Below are 21,165 nucleotides of genomic sequence, written 5' to 3' on the forward strand. Positions count from 1 at the left end.
CCCTCAGCCAGGCCTGCGCCCTCTCACAAATCAGGACCCCTCGGGGGATGTCGGAGAGCTGGTTTCGGCCCAATGGCGGAACAACCAGTCTATATGACACGCACAGACCACCAGGGGCCAGACGCTCAATGCAGGAGCTGACTCCTGGTGGTCAGCGTGATCCCACAGGGGGAGTGCCGCTCAGCCAGAAGCCGGGCTCATGGCTGGTGAGTGCAATGGTGGTGGTGGGAGCCACTCCTGCCTCCATGGCAGCGCTAAGGATGTCTGACTGCCAGCTTAGGCCCCCAGACTAACAGAGGGCACAGGCCGGGCGGAGGGACCCGCCAAGTGCACGAATTTCATGCACCGAGCCTCTAGTGTTGAATAAAAATGGTGAGACAATTTCTAGCCGGGAAGGGCAGAGGACCCCTGGAGAAAGGTAAAAATCAAGGATCTGAGCAGGATAGATTTGCCAGAGGCCGTATGGTTTCCCTCTGACCCTCCGCCCCCATTCGAGGAGCAGCAGCCTCATGACCAGCCCACCCCTGTCCGAGGAGCAGCAGCTGTGCGAGCAGCCTTCCCCCATTAGCCAGAGGAGCCACCACTGCTACGAACAATACTCACCAGAGGCGCCGCTGCCAACTGAAGAGCAGCCACTGCTGCGACTGCCCAAGAAGCAACTGCAGTCCGAGGAGCCACTGCCACCCAAGGAGCAGCCCCTGCACGACTCGACTTCTAGATCTGTCAGTGAGATTAAAAATGGGTAGACAAAGAAACCCCCAAAGGAAAGAAAAGGAGGAATAGCCAGAAAAGTAGCTAAGTGAAACAGAGGCATGCAAAATCTCAAGACATATGCCGAAGCAATTTCTTCATCAATACTGCTCCTAGGGCAATGGAAACTTAAGAGAAAATAAACAAATGGGACTACATCAAAATAAAAAGCTTCTGCACAGCAAAAGAAACCATCAACAAAACAACAAGAAAGCCCACTGCATGGGAGAACATATTTGCCAATGTTATCACCGATAAGGGTTTAATCTCCAACATTTACAGGGAACTCATACAACTTAACAAAAGGGAGATAAACAACCCAATCAAAAAAATGGGCAACAGACCTAAATAGATACTTTTCAAAAGAAGACAGAAGGAAGGCCAAGAGATATATGAAAACATGCTCTAAATCACTAATTATCTGAGAGATGCAAATCAAAACGACAATGAGGTACCATTTCACACCTGTCAGAATGGCTATCATCAACAAATCAACCAACGACAAGTGCTGGTGAGGATGCGGAGAAAAAGGAACCCTCGTGCACTGCTAGTGGGAATGCAGACTGGTGCAGCCACTGTGGAGAACAGTATGGAGTTTCCTCAAAAAATGGAACTAAAAATGGAACTCCCATTTGACCCAGTGATCCCACTTCTAGGAGTATATCCCAAAAACTAGAAACACCAATCAGAAAGGATATATGCACCCCTATGTGCATAGTGGCACAATTCACCATAGCTAAGATTTGGAAACAGCCTAAGTGCCCATTAGCAGATGAATGGATTAGAAAACTGTGGTACATCTACACGATGAAATACTATGCTGCTGTAAAAAAGAAGGAATTCTTACCATTTGCAACAGCATGAATGGAGCTGGAGAGCATTATGCTAAGTGAAACAGGCCAGTCAGAGAAAGATAAATATCACATGATCTCACTCACTTATGGAATATAATAAACAATATAAACTGATGAACAAAAACAGATTCAGAGACAGAGAAGAATCCATCAGACCGTCAAACCTCAGAGGAAAGGTAGGGGAGGGTGGGGGTAAGGAGGAGAGATCAACCAAAGGACTTGTATGCATGCATATAAGCCTATCCAATGGACAAAGACAATAGGGGAGTGAGGGCATTAATGGGGGGGGGAGGGCATTAATAGGGGGATAAGGACACATATGTAATACCTTAATCAATAAAGAAATTTTTTTTAAAAAGAGGTGCACTTGGTAGCTGGGTCAGGCAGGTGGCACTGCTGTACTAAGAAATAACCTGATTACTTTTGCAGCCACAGAATCACAACTAATACTATGATTTTCTTTTCTTTCCTCATGGGATAATACACTGTTTGTGTTGGATGACGTGAAGAGAGGACATGGAACAGCCCATGAACGGGAGAAGCTCCTGCAAACTTATAAGCATTCACAGGATAAGTATGTTAAAAATGTCAACACCAAATATACACATTTGGCAGAGGAAGCCAGAACAACAGTACACTGAATAGGCTCCGAGAGACTCCACCCACAACTTAGCTTTTCTTGAATTTAAGTGTTTTTCCCTCTGCAGAAACACACATCCAAAAGGACTATAGCCATAGCTCCCAGGAGATGACATTATTTTCTGCTAGGAACATTGGGAGTGCAGGAGGAATGAGGAGGTAGGGGGCTTTTCTTGTAATAGGCCCTCACTGTGTCGCTTCCTCCTCCTTAGCTCTGAGCTCCTGCAAGCACCTAGGTCCAGGGGCCCTTAATATGCCCTTGTACAGGCTGCTACAACTCCATCCTGCAGTCTGAGCTTGCTCCTTACTGTGTTTTCTCCCCACAGGACCCGGTAAGATGGTGCTTGAGCACCTCTATCCAAAAGAGCTATAACAGTTTGAATCCCTCTCCCCACCCCTGAAGCTTGGCTTTTATCTTAAGCAGCTGAGGTTAGAGCAGAGGAAGAGAGGAGTTAGAGTGCACAGAAGAAAAGAGGAGCTCTGCACCAATAAGCCAGACTTCGCTTTGCATTTACTTTCAATTTCAAGTGGCTGTCTACTTGGATTCAATAAATGAACTTACAGGGTATTCAGTCTCACCAAACCTCTGTATATTCTCTTTGCTGACACCTTTATTTGAGCTCTGGCGAGCCCTTGATTCAGGAGCCATAGCCACACTTACTGCTGTCTGCCCAGGACCCAGAGGCTTGCTGCCTCACTGATGGAATAACAGTCTTTCCTCCTCTAGTCTAGAGAGTGAGCAATGATCTAAAGCACCATTGAAGCAGCTTCATTTAATTTACCTCTCACTGCTTAGCTTCTAAAAAGTCAGTATGGAATCTACTACCTACCACTTAAACAAGACCATTTGCTACTGAATCTCAAATTCCTTAAACTGGCCCACAATAACCCTTGTCTTTGCTCTTACAGAAAAGCCATGTTTCTGTCAACATTACATCCTTGTTGCCAAAACTGTCAAAAATTGTGAAGGGTCTAGGAACTTACCCTACTTGCAAGCTACATTGCTATGATGTTTCTATCATAGATGCTGGCAAGGCATAAAATGCTTACGTCAGAGGCAAAGAACTTTATTACCCATGACACAGGAAGCAGCACAGGATCAGATCAGTGACAGTTCAACTTCCTTCCAAGTCCCCTGGTAGAGGGGCCTAGGTGGATACTGTGTATAGTAGGTTTGCATCACAGCTAAACAATACTGAGCTTAGAACATTTACTATTTTTTTTAATATATTTTATTGATTTTTTACAGAGAGGAAGGGATAGAGATAGAGAGTCAGAAACATCGATGAGAGAGAAACATCGATCAGCCGCCTCCTGCACATCCCCCACTGGGGATGTGCCCGCAACCCAGGTACATGCCCTTGCCGGAATCGAACCTGGGACCCCTCAGTCCACAGGCCGACGCTCTATCCACTGAGCCAAACCGGTTTCGGCTATTTACTATTTTTTTATAACAAGCAGAAGCAAGTCTGCTTTTTGCCTGGGAAGGCAGTACTGCATCTCTCAAGGTTGCTAGCTTCAAACAAAACCCTGAGAAATGGATCATGTAAAGAACAGAAGGTTTTTGCATTCTTAGCATATCCAACAATACCCAGCATGCCCTAGGTCACTCAGGGATGCCAGGGCCCATGGCAGATTGCTTCTCCCCACTCGCCTCTATCAATTCTAATAGCAAAGGTCTTAGCACAAGAAGGCAAGTAAATAAAAGTCACAGATGGCTAAAGAAGAAGTAAATGGTCTCTATTTGCAGATGGCATTATCTAGATAGAAAATACTGCAAAATTCACAAAAAGTCCCCAAGACTAATATACGAGTTTAATAAAGTTGCAGGAAACCAGGTCAAAATATAAAAAGTAAAAATTGTACCTATCTCTATATGGTAAAAATAAGCAATGGAAATTTTGTGTGTTTTTTTTTTTAAAAAAATAGGTGCTATTTCAAATAGCACTAAGAAATGCTAACAAAATATGTGCAGGATCTAAAAGCTAAATGCTATAAAATAAATTTTAAAAAGACCTAAAAATAATTAAGATATTGTATCTATAAATTGAAAGAATCAATATTGTTAAGATGTCACTTCTCAAATTGATCCATAAATCCTCTGCAATACCAATAAAAATCACAGTACTTTTTAAAAAAGTATAAAATTAGTATTTACTGAATCTTCACTATGTGCTATTTTACAAATATGGTCATGATTCTTTTGAGATTTTTCTTTTATTTCTTTTTAGCAGGACACTGAGGCCCATGAAGTTAAAAATCATGCTCAGATTTCACAGAGAACAGAGTGGAGAACTCTACTCCACAGGCAATCCAGTACTTACTCCCAAGGGACTAACTGAGGCTGGGTTTCTTTGTCACACAAAATCAGATGAAAATCACAGTACTTTTTGAAGATACTATAGCAAAACTTTTTGTAGACAGTATATCTCTAAATGGGGACTAGAGGTAGTAGTAACTGAAGATATATTGCAGTATTTTGTTTGCAGAAAGTCACCAGTGAGCATAGCCTTTAACTATTATTAGTAAATGCTTTACTATGATTAGTAAATTAGTAATGTTATTAGTAAACTTATTTCCCAAATGAATGCCCCAAGTAGTACTGTGGAAATTACTAAATCTATAGCACTCTACCATTCTCTGGATCTATGCATCAAGGATAGCAGCCTTTTTATAAAAGCATTATGTGTCTAACTAATTTCAGTAATAGGCCACTAGTTCATAGACAGCCATTCAGCTACGTCTCCTACCAGTGCACAGAAGAAAAGATTTGACTTAGCTTTGTTAAATATATATTCTACTTTATCAACTAACTTGATTTCAGGACAAAGAAGTGAATTCTGTAAAATAACCTCTAATAGAATTATGCAAAGAAAATGAAACAACAGAAAAGAAAGAGAAACCAATGTGAAAAAGAAGCACAAATATGACTATGTAATTCTTATTGGAAATATGAGAGAAAAACATTTAACAAAATCCGTAATATTTAAGGATGCAAAGAGGAAATATCAAGCAGTCAAAATAGTAAGCCAGAAAATTGGGGGCAGAGGTGGTAATAATTTGGAAAAGGAGCCAAAGACAATAAGACAACAGTAAGACAACAGACGGAGATTTGAAAATAATAGCAGCTCTGGCTCAGTTGGTCAGAGCATTGTCCCATACACCAAAAGATTGCAGATTCGTTTTTCAGTCAGGGCACATACCTAGGTTATAGTTTAGGTATAGGGGGCAACTGATCAATGTTTCTCTCTCACACGGATCACTCTCTCTCTCTCTCTTTCTCTTCCAACTCCTCTCCTTCTTCCTCTTTGCCTTCCTCTCTTTCTAAAATCAGTAAGCATATCTCAGGTGGGGATAAAAAAAAAAAAAAGACACAGTCTAAAATCTAGAGTGTCAAATTATGAACCAGGAGGTATGGTTCCATTCCCAGTCAGGGCACATGTCCTGGTTGCAGGCTCAATCCCCAATGTGGGGTATGCAGGAGGCAGCCAATTGATGATTCTCTTTTGTCATTAATATTTCTCTCTCTCTCCCTCTCCATTCCTCTCTGAAATCAGTAAAAATATGTGTTGTGTTTTTTTTTTAAAGAGTATAGAATTTTACCCAGAAAGGCCACAGGAATATTGAGAAAGAAGAACAAATAACGCTACCTCGTATCAAATTATACTACAAGGCCATAGTTATCAAAACAGCATGGTACTGCCATAAAAACAGACATATAGATCAATGGAACAGAATAGAGAACCCAGAAATAAACCCATGTCTTTATAATGAATTAACATATGACAAAGCAGGCAAGAACATACAATGGAGTAAAGATATCGTCTATTCGATAAATGGTGTTGAGAAAAATGGACAGATACACACAGAAAATAAAACTAGATTACCTTCTTACACTGCACACAAGAATAAACTCAAAATGGACTGAAGACTTAAATGTTAGACTCAAAAACCATAAAAATCCTAAAGGAAACATAGGCAGTAAAATCTCAGACATTTCTTATAGCAATATTTTTGTCCATATATCTCCTTAGACAAGAAAAAGAAAACAAAAATAAATAAATAAACAAATGGGACTACATTAAACAAAAAAGTTTTTTGCACAACAAAGGAAACTATCAACAAAATGCAAAGACAGCCCACTGAATGGGAGAACATATTAGCCAATGATACATCTGGTAAGGGGTTAATATCCAAACTTCATAAAGAACTTATAAAACTCAACACCAAAGAAACAATCAATTAAAAAATGGGCAAAGAACCTGAATAGACACTTCTCCAAAGAGGACATACAGATGGCCAACAGACATATGAAAAGATGCTCAATGCCACTAATCATTATAGAGATGCAAATTAAAACCACAAGGAGATATCATCTCACACCTGTCAGAATGGCTTTCATCAATAAATCAACAAAAACAGTGTTGGTGAGGATGTGGACAAAAGGGAACCCTTGTGCACTCTTGGTGAGAATGCAGTTTGGTGCAGCTGCTGTGGAAAGCAATATAGAGTTACCTCAAAAAATAAAAAATGGAGCTGCCTTATGACCCAGCAATTCCACTTCTGGAAATTTACCCAAAGAAACCCAAAAAACTAATTCAGAAGAACATATACACTTAAATACAATTTAAAAAGTGACTTTTCAGCAATTAGGAACAGCTTTTTGCATATATACTTCGTAAATACTTTCAAAGTACTTTCAATTATGGTTCATTTCAATATTTTGTAAAGTTGAGTTTTTTTACATACAAACTCTGAATCATAAAAAAATGTAGCATCAGAACTACAGGGGTCTGATATAAATAGTGTAATGTAAATGTAAACAATAAACTCTCACACTCACCATTATCCAAACTTAAGGGGGAAAACGTATAAAATTAAATTTTAAAGGCTCCCATATCGGGAAGCTTAGGAATTAAAATTCCTATGCAATCAAACTATAACTAAAAAGATAAACATAACTTGTGAAAAGGGATTTTAATAGAGATATTTAGGGTTAGGTTCATATACGTTGTTCAGTTATCATTAGAAAAGTTAAATTGCTTTCCAAGGTTGTTAAAATAACTAATTAATAATCTCTAGATATTTTGTTACAAAATTTGGCTTTAAATCACCAATTGTAGCATTTTGCAAAATTAGTATCCTACATGAATAAAAAATATGTTAAATGTACAAGTATGGAAATTTGTTACTATGGAAATAAGAATGTTTATAAATTCTGATATATGTAATTTTATATTAATTTTTTCATGAAATAATATCATCGGATTTTCAATACAGAGGTATAGATATTTTCATCTTTGTTAAAGACAAAGGAAGTTAGGATTATCCTGCTAAGAAATCAGAAAACCATGTAATCACAAAACCAATTTGTGGTGTTTAAAAAGAAAACTATACTAAACCTAGTACATAATAAAAAATTGTTGTTTGTAATATATTGTGTATCTTTAACAACATATCACTTGCACAGGGAATAGAGCAATGTCCAGACCTGAGCTTTTCTGCTGCCATTACTTTTTACAGAGATCCCATTGTTTTTTCAAAATAGTTTCAATTTAACTTGGAAATACTGCCTCACAGAGAGTTAAAGCACAGAAATATATTCAACAAAAAGGATCAAAGTTATATTGTGGCCCAGAAAATGTTTAACTTGCCAAAAATCATGAAGCTAACTAATAAGTAGTGTGTAAACCCAGATCACCCAAAACTAAGTCCCAAGTACCTTCAGAATTTTCTAAAGAGAGAAGACCAACCACAGGTAGAGGGGAGTTTGCTGAGTTCTAACACCAGTTCTGCTATCAAGTCATTAAACTTCTCTATGTCTTGGTTGCTCCAATTTCATAGGATAATTTTAATGAAATATACAGGCAAATACTTGAACCCTAACATGCTAATTAGTTCTCATCCCCAGCACTAGTGACAACTGATGCTATTATCTTTTCTCTGGTTTTAGTTTTACCCGGTGTACTGGTTAATAATGCAGATTTTTTTAATAGATGGAGTTAGACATATTTTGATATATATGCGGTTTGACATGTATGCTATTTTGTTGTATTGACAGCAAGCTTCAAAACTTCATATGTCAAATTTGCTGAAGGTGTTAACATCAAAGATATTTTTATGCTTAAAAATGTCGTATTTTGTGCCCAAAAAAAGCACTTGTGGGAAGTTTTAATTCATTACTTTATTTTGAAGAAAAGTACTGCTGAAAGTTATCATATACTTTGGGAAGCAGTTATCATATACTCTGGGAAGCTTATGGTGAACATGCTCCATCTCGAGATACTTGTGAACGCTGGCTTAAACGCTTTAAAAGTGATGATTTCGATGTAAAAGGCAAAGAATGTCCAGGTCAACCAAAAAAGGTTTGAAGACCAACAATTACAAGCATTATTGGATGTAGATGCATGTCAAACTCAAAAACAACTTGCAGAAAGATTAAACATTGCTCAGCAAACAATTCCCGATCGTTTACAAGCAATGGAAAAGACTTTAAAGGAAGGAAAATGGGTGCCACATGAACTGAACGAAAGACAAATGGAAAACCGAAAAGTCATCAGTAAAATGTTACTTTAACAGCATGAAAGAAAGTCTTTTTTGCATTGAATTGTGACTGGTGATGAAAAGTGGATTTATTTTGAGAATCCCAAACTCACAAAATCATGGGTTGATCCAGGTCAACCATCAACATCGACTGCAAAGCCAAATTGCTTTGGAAAGAAGCCAATGCTCTGTGTTTGGTGGATCAGGAAGATGTGGTGTATTATGTGCTTCTAAAACCAGGTGAAACTGTTAACACTAATTGCTACCGACAACAAATAATCAATTTGAACCACACTTTGATCGTAAAACGACCAGAATGTGCCAGAAGACATGGCAAAGTAATTTTGCTTCATGATGACGCACCATCACACACTTCAAAACCAGTTAAAGACACGTGAAAAGATCTTGCCTGGGAAGCATTAACCCACCCGCCGTATTCACCAGACCTTGCTCCTTCAGATTACCACTTGTTCCGACCAATGGCACATGCACTTTCTGAGCAGCATTTCAAAATGTAGTAAGAAGTGGAAAATTGGGTCTCTGAGTGGTTTCCCTCAAAACAAGAAAAGTTCTATTGGGAAGGTATCCACAAATTACCTGAAAGATGGGAGGAATGTGTAGCTAGCGATGGACATTACTTTGAATAAAGCACTTTAGATGTTTCTCTTGAAATTATCGTGTTTTCTTTGATTACAAAATCCGCATTATTAACCGGAACAGCTGGAAAGCTTCAAATAACAAGTTTGTGCACATGCACACACTCTTTCAACATGGATAACATCTTAAGATCTTTTGCTCTAACTTTCAAAATGCATGAAAAGTGGCACACATTTTAATTTTTAGCATTACCAAAGTCTTGCCACACAAACTTGTGCAGAAAATTTTAGAAATTCACAACAAAATTTTCCACATTACTCTCAAGTTCTACTGAAATGCAATTCAAAACTCATATACTACTCAGCCAACCCCTTGTATAGCTTTAACACTACCAACAAATTATAAAAATGTACATTGCTTTTCAAAATTATAAATAATTCTAATTATAAATTTAAAATTTAGCATACACTTTAATAAATGAAGATGATCACTAATATTCCTAAAATAATGGAAACAGATGATATCAATATCCTAAAATCCAATCAATTTGCATTATGTCTTCTATTTTATCAACAGATAGAAGCCAGCTAATTTATATACTCAAGTCTAAAAAAATACTCTTCAATGTTGAGAACAGAAAATTATTTATAGGTGAACAAAATTAATATAAATCTGACTTCAGATTTGTTCTTTTGATATACCATTTGTTCTTTTGATAGCATATCTATCTTAAAATAATTTAGCTTTATAATTTATGAAGACTTGTAACTTCCTTTTTTCCTTACCAAAATATTCACCCAAAAACATTAGCATATAGCTATATATAATAGGAGACTGCTATACACTAAAATAGAAGTAGCCAATTGAAATAAAATATTATGGTGAATGATCAGTATATATCTACTAAATAAAAGATTTAGTAAAGGTAAAGACTGAATAGTAACCTCTAAAGTAATGCACATGATTAAATCTTTATACACAGACTATACTAATAGAAATGGATCTTTTAAAAAAAACATTTAACAACTTGAGATGTTCACAATTTGGAATACACAGAGAAGATGACTTGAATACAAACAAACTAGTTGAAATTCAATGTGGTTCACAGTAAAGATGCAGTGGCTTTCTATTTGTACAACAAAGAATCTCAACCAAAAACATATATGACTAAAATATTCTCAAGTGCAATTTTCTGGGCTTTTAAAAGAATACATACTCTTACAAACTGAATTCTTTTGTGACCACCCCCCCCCCTCCCCATGCATTTTAATGTTTGGCATAAATAAACAACAAACCAGAATATATATTTTTAAAGGACTAACTTACTCATGTTCTATTTAAGAGCAATATACAACCACTTATAGCCTTTTAAAAAAGCATCCTTATATAAAAACAGTGTGTGTGTGTGTGTGGGCGGGGGGGGGGGGGAGAGGGGGGGAGCCCTGCTATACATATGAACACAGTTCAAACCCGATACAACTGACCAATCAAAATTAGTGAATGCACTGCATCTCTCTGCAGTGGAGAGCAGCGACAAGGTAGGCTGTCATTCTGCAAAAGCTGCCCAGAATAGGCTTTCCTCTGAAAAGCAGTGCCGTTCCTTTTTAGAAAATGTTGTCTCTGGAGACAGGAAGACTTCAGCATGTTAAATTACTTTCATTATGTATTTTCAGACGCTTATTGATTCCACAGGAGGAAGAGTGAGAGACTGCAGCAGCTCTAAGCAGCACTACATATTCCATACATTAGCAGTACTGCTGAAACAATGGCACAGTACAGACAAATATTTTCATTAAGGTCTTTCCGAAGAGATGTTTATGACTCTCTTCCCAAGTCCTCTCCTAACAAGTGAACAAAATGAATCAATCAAAACTGGAAACGCTTCAACTACATCAGGAATTTATCAAATCTTTAGCGGAGGTAAGATTCCTTATTATAGTATGCAGCTGCTTTTGAACTGGCATAGTGGGTAAAATTACTTCGAAAAATAGCCTGAATTTTAAGAGTTTATTTGCTTAATTTTACTTATTATTAAACATGTATCTTTTAGATTTAAGACATGAATATTTTATATGTAATTTTAGGATGCTATGTTAAATTCAAAAAATATTAATTGTTAATTCACTATGAAGACATCAGCTTTTAAGTCACTTCAAATATACTAAGTAATCTTAAAGTCATCAACACAGTTTTCCTTAAGAAATGCTTATTTTTCTTAAAAGAACCAGAGTTACTACTTAGCTATTATTTATTACTCAATTTTTGGTTCAGTTTATCATTGGGCATGGTCATTAAAAATTATCTAATTTGCAGTTACATTTTTCAGTTTACCTTTTATATTTCAATTACATAAATAATTCTTCAATGGAAATTTATAATAACTTACCATAAAATCTGTTTTAATCAATTAAATTCAAGCCATGTGCTAATAATGTAGCAAGTTACAATATTTTACAGCTGGAAATATTGTTCAATTTATTATAAAGATGAGGGAATGACAGCATGTTTAATATAAGCCAATTGCTCATAATCTCTGAAAATACAGGTTAGCTTAAAAAATGAGAGCAGAAATCAGTCAGCTTTAAAAAACTACAGTTTTTCTTTCATGGTTATATTTGTGATGTTAATTCTGTTATTAAATAATTTACAACCCTTGTTAGGAAAAGAGAATATTGTAATTAAAGAAACCATTAAATTTATGTATAAGCTGTGGCTATAAAAATACAGTCTGCTTACTGTGATAACAAATGCTGTATATAGTGTTAAAATAAACAAAACTAACTTCCAATTCATCGGAAATTATTAGGAAGCCCTATTTCTTAATCTTTTTTTTTTTCTTTTGCACAAGGGCCCACAGCAGCTAATTCAGTACTTACAACTGAAAATATGAAGAATGCATCTGACCGAGCATCTATCTACCTAGCTGTCTGAACTATAAATTGCAGAATATTCTTGTAACATACGATTTTAAGTTACTAAGGAGTTAAAACCAGAGAGAATAGGTCTACATTACTGCTGGGATGTAACACATCAACAGTAATCATCGACAGAAGATGCTATATAAAATAACCACAAAAAGAAAAACAATATAAGTGTAAAATCCTGAAGACAAAATGGTGAGCACTTTAAAGAGGGTGTTTATACTTTAATATATCAGAATTGTGGAGCTACTGATTCATAAAGAAACAATGAAACATGGATTACCGAAATAAGAATGCCAAATATTACCAGCAAGCTAAATGAAGCTTTAGCAAGTATTTTCTGTACTAAATATTGAGATATTTGTATTAATTGATATTACTAAAGGATTTTTCCATTGGAGTTTTATGACCAATTATATAGCCTCTTCTAATGAAAACAAACCAGATTAAATAGCAGATGGTTTTTATCAAAAGAACATGGACTGGATTTATAATATAAAACAAGTTTATGTGATCTAGAAATCATTTCAAAATAATTAAGACTGCTATAGAAACAGTGTGTAACAAAAGGATGTCTAAATACATTTTAGGAGCTAGAAACCTTTTTTGTTTTCACATGTTCTGGAAAATAAAGAGACGCTATCATATATTTCCATAAAGGGAATCATAATTCCTATCATTTGAAGAAGTTTCGCTTGGTTGTGACTTTTTAAGACAAAACAAACAAAAATATTGTTTACTGGTCTTTAGAAATCCATCAGCCAACTAAATCTCACAATTCATGCATTTGAAGTATTGGAGAGAAAATGAAAGAATGCCTACAAGACATGAAATAAAACACAGCTACTTCACTGCTGTCAGGTAAAAATTCATGTCAAAATTTGTCAATGACATCATGCATCAATTTGTGAAAAACTGCTATAGTGAACCAAAAGGCCTATAAGGCAACAGCAAACAGGTAGGTCAGAAGATGCATGCTCCCCATCACACCATTTAACATTTACAAAAGAAAAGAATCTTGCTCTAAAGGAGATGCATTTTTCTTCATTATCACCTAACTTGACATTTCTACTGTATTTACTTATAAATCTAACTGATGTGACAAAGACCTGATGTTTAATCTGTCAATTCAGAAAATTTGAAAATTTGACACACTTAGGATTTCAATGTTAGCTAAGACCTTCACTTTCTTGAATATGTGACTCTGGTAATATTTTATACCAAGCTCAAAAGAAATATGCCATCATTTATTTGTGCTTCTGAAATATTACTCCTAAAATAATATGCATAGGAAAGATTGTATTCTAGAACTTATAAAAGGTTACATCAAGTAAGAGGTTAACCTAAGTTCTGAAAATTACTAGCCTTTATAATTTATGCTTATGATTTTGCAATCAAAATTCTGTACTCAAAATGTGAAATATAGTTGGTTGGAAGATTTTATATTTTAACTGAATATACTACTGGTTACTGATAGTTTTGTCTAGAAAATCAGACATTAGTTTTATGAATTACAGTAAATCTCTATTTATTAAAATATAGATTTGCATAAATTAGCAAGAGGTGGGTTTTTTTTTTAAGTTTCTTCAAAATTATACACAGGGTGATTTATATAAAAGATTCCAGAGAGAATGTAAAACTTTAAAAGATTCCTCAGAAAATGGGCTTCAGATACTCCTTTCCCCTAAATTTTTTTTTTTTACTTTAAAATTTCTGCTAATATAAAACCAACTGATATAGTATTTTAAACCACTTCAAAAATGGCTATTTCTTAATATGATATTAAATTTCAATTTTCTCCTTCCACAAGATACAAGAGGGTGTGATCACAAAATAAATCATTCATAGGAGTGATTATTGTTCCAAGCTTTGTGACGTTTTACTTTAACATATGTCCCTTTTCTTCCAATTTTTGTAATATAAGTTTGCTCACTATAAAGTTCAGTGAGCATTTTCATGATTAAATGTGAAATATCTATCCTTTGTCTAATTCTATGTGAAAAACTCCAAATATCCCTAAATCACACTGTTGACTTGTGAATATGAGTTACAATTAAGAACATGAACAAAATAATTTAAAGCAAACTGGTACTCTATACCATTTACCTTCTAATCTAAATGAACACTTGTCCTGTTCATTTGAAATCTCAGGGGAATAATTATACCTACACTAATTATACTAGAACAAATTAAAACAATGTTTATTTTCCACCTTCTCACAACACTTTAAAATGAAATCTTCAAACACTGGGCTAAAAGCAGTTTTGCATAATGGGTAGTTTTATTATACAAAAAAATATACTGTGTCCTCAAATAATAAGTTTAAAAAACCCACATGAGTAGAATGTTTTCAGTGTATGAAATAATTTTGAACTCTATAAAAGTAAACCTCATATAGCTATTTCTTCAAAGGGAGAACCCAATTTCCTTTTACGTCAAAATAATGCAACCTTGCTATTTCCTAATTCTGCTTTCCATTAATAGTTTACAAACTTAAAAATTAAACTAAGTACACAATAAAAAAGGTGTGTTTTTTTCCACAAAGAACATATTTTATATGTCATTTAAATTGCCAAATAATCAAATAGTTTTTCTATTTCACTTTCTAGGGAAAAAAATCAACTGCTCCAAAAGAATGTGTTTTTCTCCCATTCTGGAAATCAACATGCAGTCTGAATCTAACATTACAGTTCGAGATGACATTGATGACATCAACACCAAAATGTACCAAACACTATCATACCCATTAAGCTTTCAAGCGTCTCTCACCGGATTTCTCATGTTAGAAATCGTGTTGGGACTTGGCAGCAACCTTACCGTACTGGTACTTTACTGCATGAAATCCAACTTAATCAACTCTGTCAGTAACATTATTACAATGAATCTTCATGTACTTGATGTAATAATTTGTGTGGGATGTATTCCTCTAACTATAGTTATCCTTCTGCTTTCACTGGAAAGTAACACTGCTCTTATCTGCTGTTTCCATGAAGCCTGTGTATCTTTTGCAAGTGTCTCAACAGCGATCAACGTTTTTGCTATCACTTTGGACAGATATGACATCTCTGTAAAACCTGCAAACCGAATTCTGACAATGGGCAGAGCGATAATGCTAATGATATCCATTTGGATTTTTTCATTTTTCTCTTTCTTGATTCCCTTTATTGAGGTAAATTTTTTCAGTCTTCAAACTGGAAATACATGGGAAAATAAGACACTTTTGTGTGTCAGTACAAATGAATACTACACTGAACTGGGGATGTATTACCACCTGCTTGTACAGATTCCAATATTCTTTTTCACTGTCATAGTAATGTTAATCACATACACCAAAATACTTCAGGCTCTTAATATTCGAATAGGTACCAGATTTTCAACAGGACAGAAGAAGAAAGCAAGAAAAAAAAAGACTATTTCTCTAACCACACAACATGAGACTACAGACATGTCACAAAGCAGTGGTGGGAGAAATGTAGTCTTTGGTGTAAGAACTTCAGTCTCTGTAATAATTGCCCTCCGGCGAGCTGTGAAACGACACCGTGAACGAAGAGAAAGGCAAAAAAGAGTCTTCAGAATGTCTTTATTGATTATTTCTACATTTCTTCTCTGCTGGACACCAATTTCTGTTTTAAATACCACCATTTTATGTTTAGGCCCAAGTGACCTTTTAGTAAAATTAAGGCTGTGTTTTCTAGTCATGGCTTATGGAACAACTATATTTCACCCTCTGTTATATGCATTCACAAGACAAAAATTTCAAAAGGTCTTGAAAAGTAAAATGAAAAAGCGAGTTGTTTCCATAGTAGAAGCTGATCCCATGCCTAATAATGCTGTAATTCACAACTCTTGGATAGATCCTAAAAGAAACAAAATTACCTTTGAAGACAGTGAAATAAGAGAAAAATGTTTAGTACCTCAGGTTGTCACCGACTAAGGAAAAGTCTTAAGTTTTACCAAATCCACATTCAGAAGTTTTAAATTTAAATTGTAAAAAAGTAAAATTACTGCCAAATATAAGAAAAAACATTTTAAGTATTGGTTATGTTGTAAATTTTCAATGTAAATGTCAAGATTAGATTAGGTCATATATATTCAATTTCTTCATAAATTAATGTATTTGTTGCATGGCAGTTTGTTAAAGTAATATCATATGTATATTTTGTCAATATTATGTCCATCAGAAGATATTCATGTAAGTCATATTTTCTAAATAATAAATACATAGCCTTAAAACAGTCTATAACTTAAAAATATAACTGACACAGGTATCCTTGTTTTTTTCTTTTGTAAAGTATATTGTTTCTAAGCCACAAACTATAGATATATTTATATGTCAACTGGAATAGCATTTTAACATAAGAACCAAAATTACAGCTCCAAATAATCAAAACAATCCAGAATTTTCTGTACCACTATATTGTTTTCTGATATAGTCAACTTGCTGTAATATTTGATGCACCAAAAATAATGAACCATGTATAAAACTTTATCCTTTTTTTAAATGTAGAAATTGTAAGGTTTATCAGAATTTTAATATTCAAGAAAGAAAAACAAATAACCTATATTTCACACCAAGATAGAGAAACTTTTTAAATTCAAGTTTATTATGGAAAAGAGTTTGACATTCTAAAAACAAGGGCATTATGCCTATACTATACAAATGAACTGATAATAAAGAGAAGGAAGAAAACTAAAGCACCAGCCTCATTCTTCCTTTTCTCACTTTGCTTCAGTCTAAGCCAAATGCTTGGAATTAATATAGTCTGCTGGCAAAAACGGTGTATTAAAATAACTTTATTCAAGTTGGTCTTTTTGTGTAATAAAAGTTAATTATTAAAATCTGAATACCAGGGAGAAAAAAAAGGACTATATTATTGTAGAAAAGCTTAACAAAGCCAACTATTTTTAATTTTACATATATAGCAACTTTACAGTAATACAACTTACACAATGTTACTTACTACCCTACCCGTAACTCCCAAATATTTCAAAATACAGTAGCTCTATTTCCACTCTGAAAATCATTAAAATGGCAATAAACCTAGTCAATTTGTTTTACTCTACACCATTCAATGTAAGCATTTTTGTCTCCAATCCTCAACTCATGTTGGAAAATTATGAAATTACTAATCCTAACTATAGATATCAGGTTTGGGAATTCTTATCAAATATTTTTCAACTGTAATAATCTAATAATCTATTCATGAGTGCTAAATATAACTGTATCAGAAAAACAGCAATAAATTTCTTAAAGTGGGCAAATACTTGCTCCCTTATCATTTTATTAACTAGATAATTTTTATTCTATTTTTAACACTATATTCACTAAAGTAGCAACTCGTTTTTAATTAAATTTTATATTAAGCAATTCAACAATATATTACTTTTATGTAGATAAATGAAATTCATTCAGTCAAGTTTACTGAATACCCTAATTCTTGGGGAAATGAGCACCATGCAGTAACTTGAATTCCCTGAGGTTACACAACAAATTCATTTACCTCTGATAATAATGCTAACAATGTCAAATTTTGGCAAAGCTGAAATTATTTTCTTCCTACTTATTTTCTACTCTGTTATAAAATTAAAGAAATGCTATTTGACAAAATATACCATAGGACTTATTTCTTGAAACCTGGAAGACAAATTAAGAATTCATAAACAAAGATATTAAGAAAATTTTCATTTGATAAATATATTTGGCATAAAATATCTGCTAATATATTAACTTAAAATTTTTAAACTTATTTCATAGTTGAACTTCCAAGCATAAGTTAAAATTTTAGTATTTAGTTTTATAATCTTAATAAAAATTCAACTATTTTTAGAGTTTTCATATTAAGAGAAAACACTTTGTGTTTTAAATATTTTTAACCCTCAAGTCTATACATATGCCAAAGGACTCAGTTAAAAAACACTTTTCTAATATATTTGCCTAAACTACTTTCAAGCCCCCTTGTTCTCTGTAATAAGTAATCTATCAAAATAATAAATAAATGGCAAATATTATAATGTTGCCCTCTAACTGTTATTATTTCTACACCTGACATTGAAACAGACAATTAACAAGCATCTTTGCCAACCAATAAGGATCAGGTAAACAAAAGCATACCCACTGACTTACAATAAAGAAAAATCATACATACCAGACAACTTCTAATAGCTTTTTAATGTTAAATAATATATCAATCAAAATTATATTTATAAGTTTAGCTTTAAAAAAAAAAGACACACATGTTTGCAATTACCTCAGCTTAAATGAGAGGAGAAATAGAAAAATGTTTTTGTTAAATGTTTGTTCTATGAAAAGGTGAAAATTTTTTTCCCTTATGACGACTTTCACCACCATGTATAAATTTTTCTATTTCAAGTAACTTTAACAAAAAAAGCATTAATAGTAACTTTTCATGTTAAAATGAATTTTTTAATGCCAAAGAAACGGAAGTAACAGTAAATTCAATGTGTGAATCCTTCTTAAAATTATGTTTTTTCTATCCATATGTCACAAACCACAAGCAAAGTTATCAATTTCTATTAGTTAACTGGGTTGGTTCTTCAAAACTATAAAAATAAGAAGTATTATTGTAAAAACTAACTGAAGATGAGCTCAACAAGATATGAAACTGATTTTTCTCTTTTGTTTGATTTGTTACTTTAAGGAGGTTATTATTCTATCAACTAGCCCCAACAGATGGTCAACCTATTATGAAAACTGAATTATTTACAATTATGCTTTTCTAAAAAATGGCATTCGTAATAGTTCTGTACTTCTCACTCATCGTAAGTCAATTTTTAGGTATGTGGTCTATTTTTTAATACCCCAAATAAAATTACAGCAAAATCTCAGTCTTTTGGACATTTAACTGAGATTATACTTAAAAGTGAAAACCGAAAAAGTGAAAGAAAATAGGTTGTTAGTAGCGCTTTAGTCAGCATTGTAATTTCAAGACTACTTTGTAAAAGTCAATAAAACTTTGTTTTCTTACATTTTATGACTGCACATTTAAGTAAGCTTTGTAATGCAATTAACACTTTAATTCTTACAATGTAGAAAGCATTACAGCAAATACTCATATTCATATGGAATAGAGTCATTACCTTCAGAGCTTAAAGTCTAGAATCAAGGTAATAAACAGTATAGCAATATCTATTTAAAGGGTAGAATGTGATAAATGCTACAGAAAGAATAAAGTTAATAGACGTAAAAAAAAGAAATTACGTTTGATTTAAAAATAACATATAAACAGTCCTGGCTGGTGTGGCTCAGTTGGGTGGGCACCATTCGGTGCACTGAAAAGTTGCTGGTTCGATTCCCAGTCAGGGCACATGCCTATCTTCAGGCTCAATCCCTACGGGGGATGTGCAGTAAGCAGCCAAATGATATCAAACACATATCGATGTTTTTCTCTCCCTCTCCCTTCCTCACTCTCTAAAAATCAATAAGCTATTCTTTTTTGTTAAATATATTTTTTTATTGATTTTTTTGGGGGGGGAGAGAAGGGAGAGGGAGAGAGAGATAGAAACATCATTGATGAGAGAGAATCACTGATCGGCTGCCTCCTGCACACCCCCTACTGGAGATCAAGCCCACACCTGGGCATGTGCCCTTGACCGAAATCGAACCCAGGACCCTTCAGTCCGCAGGCCGACGTTCTGTCCACTTAGCCAAGCCAGGTAGGGCAATAAGCTATTCTTTTATTTAAAAAACACACACACAATATAAACAAAAGCACTGTTGAGGGACACTACTGAAACATATTTTGGAAATGGTCAATTGTTTTCTTTAGAAGTTATATAGTAGTGAGAAGTTCAGATGATAAGTTTCATTGGGGCAAAAGGCAGAAGGTCTTTAATGCCAGCAGAGAAATCAGATGAGGGGAATAATACAATGAGAAATGAGCTACACAAATAATACTAATAAACAGAAATATGCAGAAAAGTTTATTCGGTAAAACTGTAATGGGAAGCTGAGAAACGAAACTGTTGCTGGGTAAAACAACAGAAGATGGGAAACTATTGCCATCACCTGGATAGGTTATGAAGGCCTGGTAGTAGCTTTGCAAAGGAGCACATAGATGTGACAGGCAATGTGAAGACAGAATCAACAGGGAATGCCTACTGACTAGAAAGACAACTGGGATAAGAGATTAAATCATTTTAGATGGCCATAAAAAGAACCATAAGAAACAAGATTAGCCTCAATGAACTAAGAAAGTTTAAATTATGTTTTGTATAAAGTACATAAATAAAAAGAGCTAAAACAAAAATGCATTTCTGGCAAAGCAGCAAATTCAACTAAAATAAAATCAATAATATTATTTAAGAATGTTCTAGTTGCCGAAACCGGTTTGGCTCAGTGGATAGAGCGTCGGCCTGCGGACTGAAGGGCCCCAGGTTCGATTCCGGTCAAGGGCATGTGCCTGGGTTGCGGGCATATCCCCGGTGGGAGATGTGCAGGAGGCGGCTGATCGATGTTTCTCTCTCATCGATGTTTCTGGCTCTCTATCTCTCTCCCTTCCTCTCGGTGAAAAATCAATAAAATATATTTTTAAAAAAAAAAAAAGAATGTTCTAGTTATTAGAAACTATTCAAAATAAAAATTTTAAATTGATGTTTTAAAATAGTATAATCCTATCTAATAAAAGAGAAAAATGGTAATTGGCATACGACGATACCCTTTTCATTGGCTAATCAGGGCTATATGCAAATTAACTGCCAACTAAGATTGGCAGTTAACTGCCAACTAAGATTGGCAGTTAACTGCCAACAAGATGGCGGCTAATTTGCATATGTAGGCACAATGCAGGGAGGCGAAAGGGAAAGCAGGAAGAAGCCCCCTGCCACTGACAGTGATCGGAAAC

The 21,165-nt window shown here is 34.6% G+C and overlaps 3 protein-coding genes across 8 annotated transcripts in view; 1 reads left to right on the plus strand and 2 right to left on the minus strand.

The window, feature by feature from the left end:
- The window catches only part of LOC132211130 (ubiquitin-conjugating enzyme E2 R2-like), a 920,533-nt gene that overhangs the window by 686,749 nt on the left and 212,619 nt on the right, over positions 1 to 21,165 (minus strand). The window lies entirely within an intron of this gene.
- COG5 (component of oligomeric golgi complex 5) overlaps positions 1 to 21,165 on the minus strand; it is a 196,409-nt gene that overhangs the window by 118,529 nt on the left and 56,715 nt on the right. The window lies entirely within an intron of this gene.
- GPR22 (G protein-coupled receptor 22) lies at positions 11,189 to 16,238 on the plus strand. 5 transcript variants are annotated; one of them, XM_059712812.1, is made up of 3 exons: positions 13,192 to 13,262; positions 13,640 to 13,641; positions 14,914 to 16,238. In XM_059712812.1, exon 3 carries the CDS (start codon positions 14,940 to 14,942, stop codon positions 16,236 to 16,238), a length of 1,299 nt encoding a protein of 432 aa, XP_059568795.1. In that variant the 5' UTR covers positions 13,192 to 13,262; positions 13,640 to 13,641; positions 14,914 to 14,939. The 5 variants fall into 5 exon arrangements, 4 of the variants coding, with proteins under 4 accessions (XP_059568792.1, XP_059568793.1, XP_059568794.1 ...); XM_059712809.1 differs by lacking the exons at positions 13,192 to 13,262; positions 13,640 to 13,641 and adding an exon at positions 11,189 to 11,303; XR_009454805.1 differs by lacking the exons at positions 13,192 to 13,262; positions 13,640 to 13,641; positions 14,914 to 16,238 and adding exons at positions 11,192 to 11,303; positions 12,232 to 12,345.

Source organism: Myotis daubentonii, chromosome 10 (assembly GCF_963259705.1).
Source record: "Myotis daubentonii chromosome 10, mMyoDau2.1, whole genome shotgun sequence".
NCBI classification, from domain to species: domain Eukaryota; kingdom Metazoa; phylum Chordata; class Mammalia; order Chiroptera; family Vespertilionidae; genus Myotis; species Myotis daubentonii.

What these genes read in the sequence shown, in the direction of transcription:
- GPR22 (XM_059712809.1), top strand. Translation starts at nt 11,195, where the DNA reads ATGTTTATGACTCTCTTCCCAAGTCCTCTCCTAACAAGTGAACAAAAT. An exon ending in TTATCAAATCTTTAGCGGAG is followed by an intron (nt 11,304 to 14,913) that starts GTAAGATTCCTT and finishes TTCACTTTCTAG; the next exon opens with GGAAAAAAATCAACTGCTCC.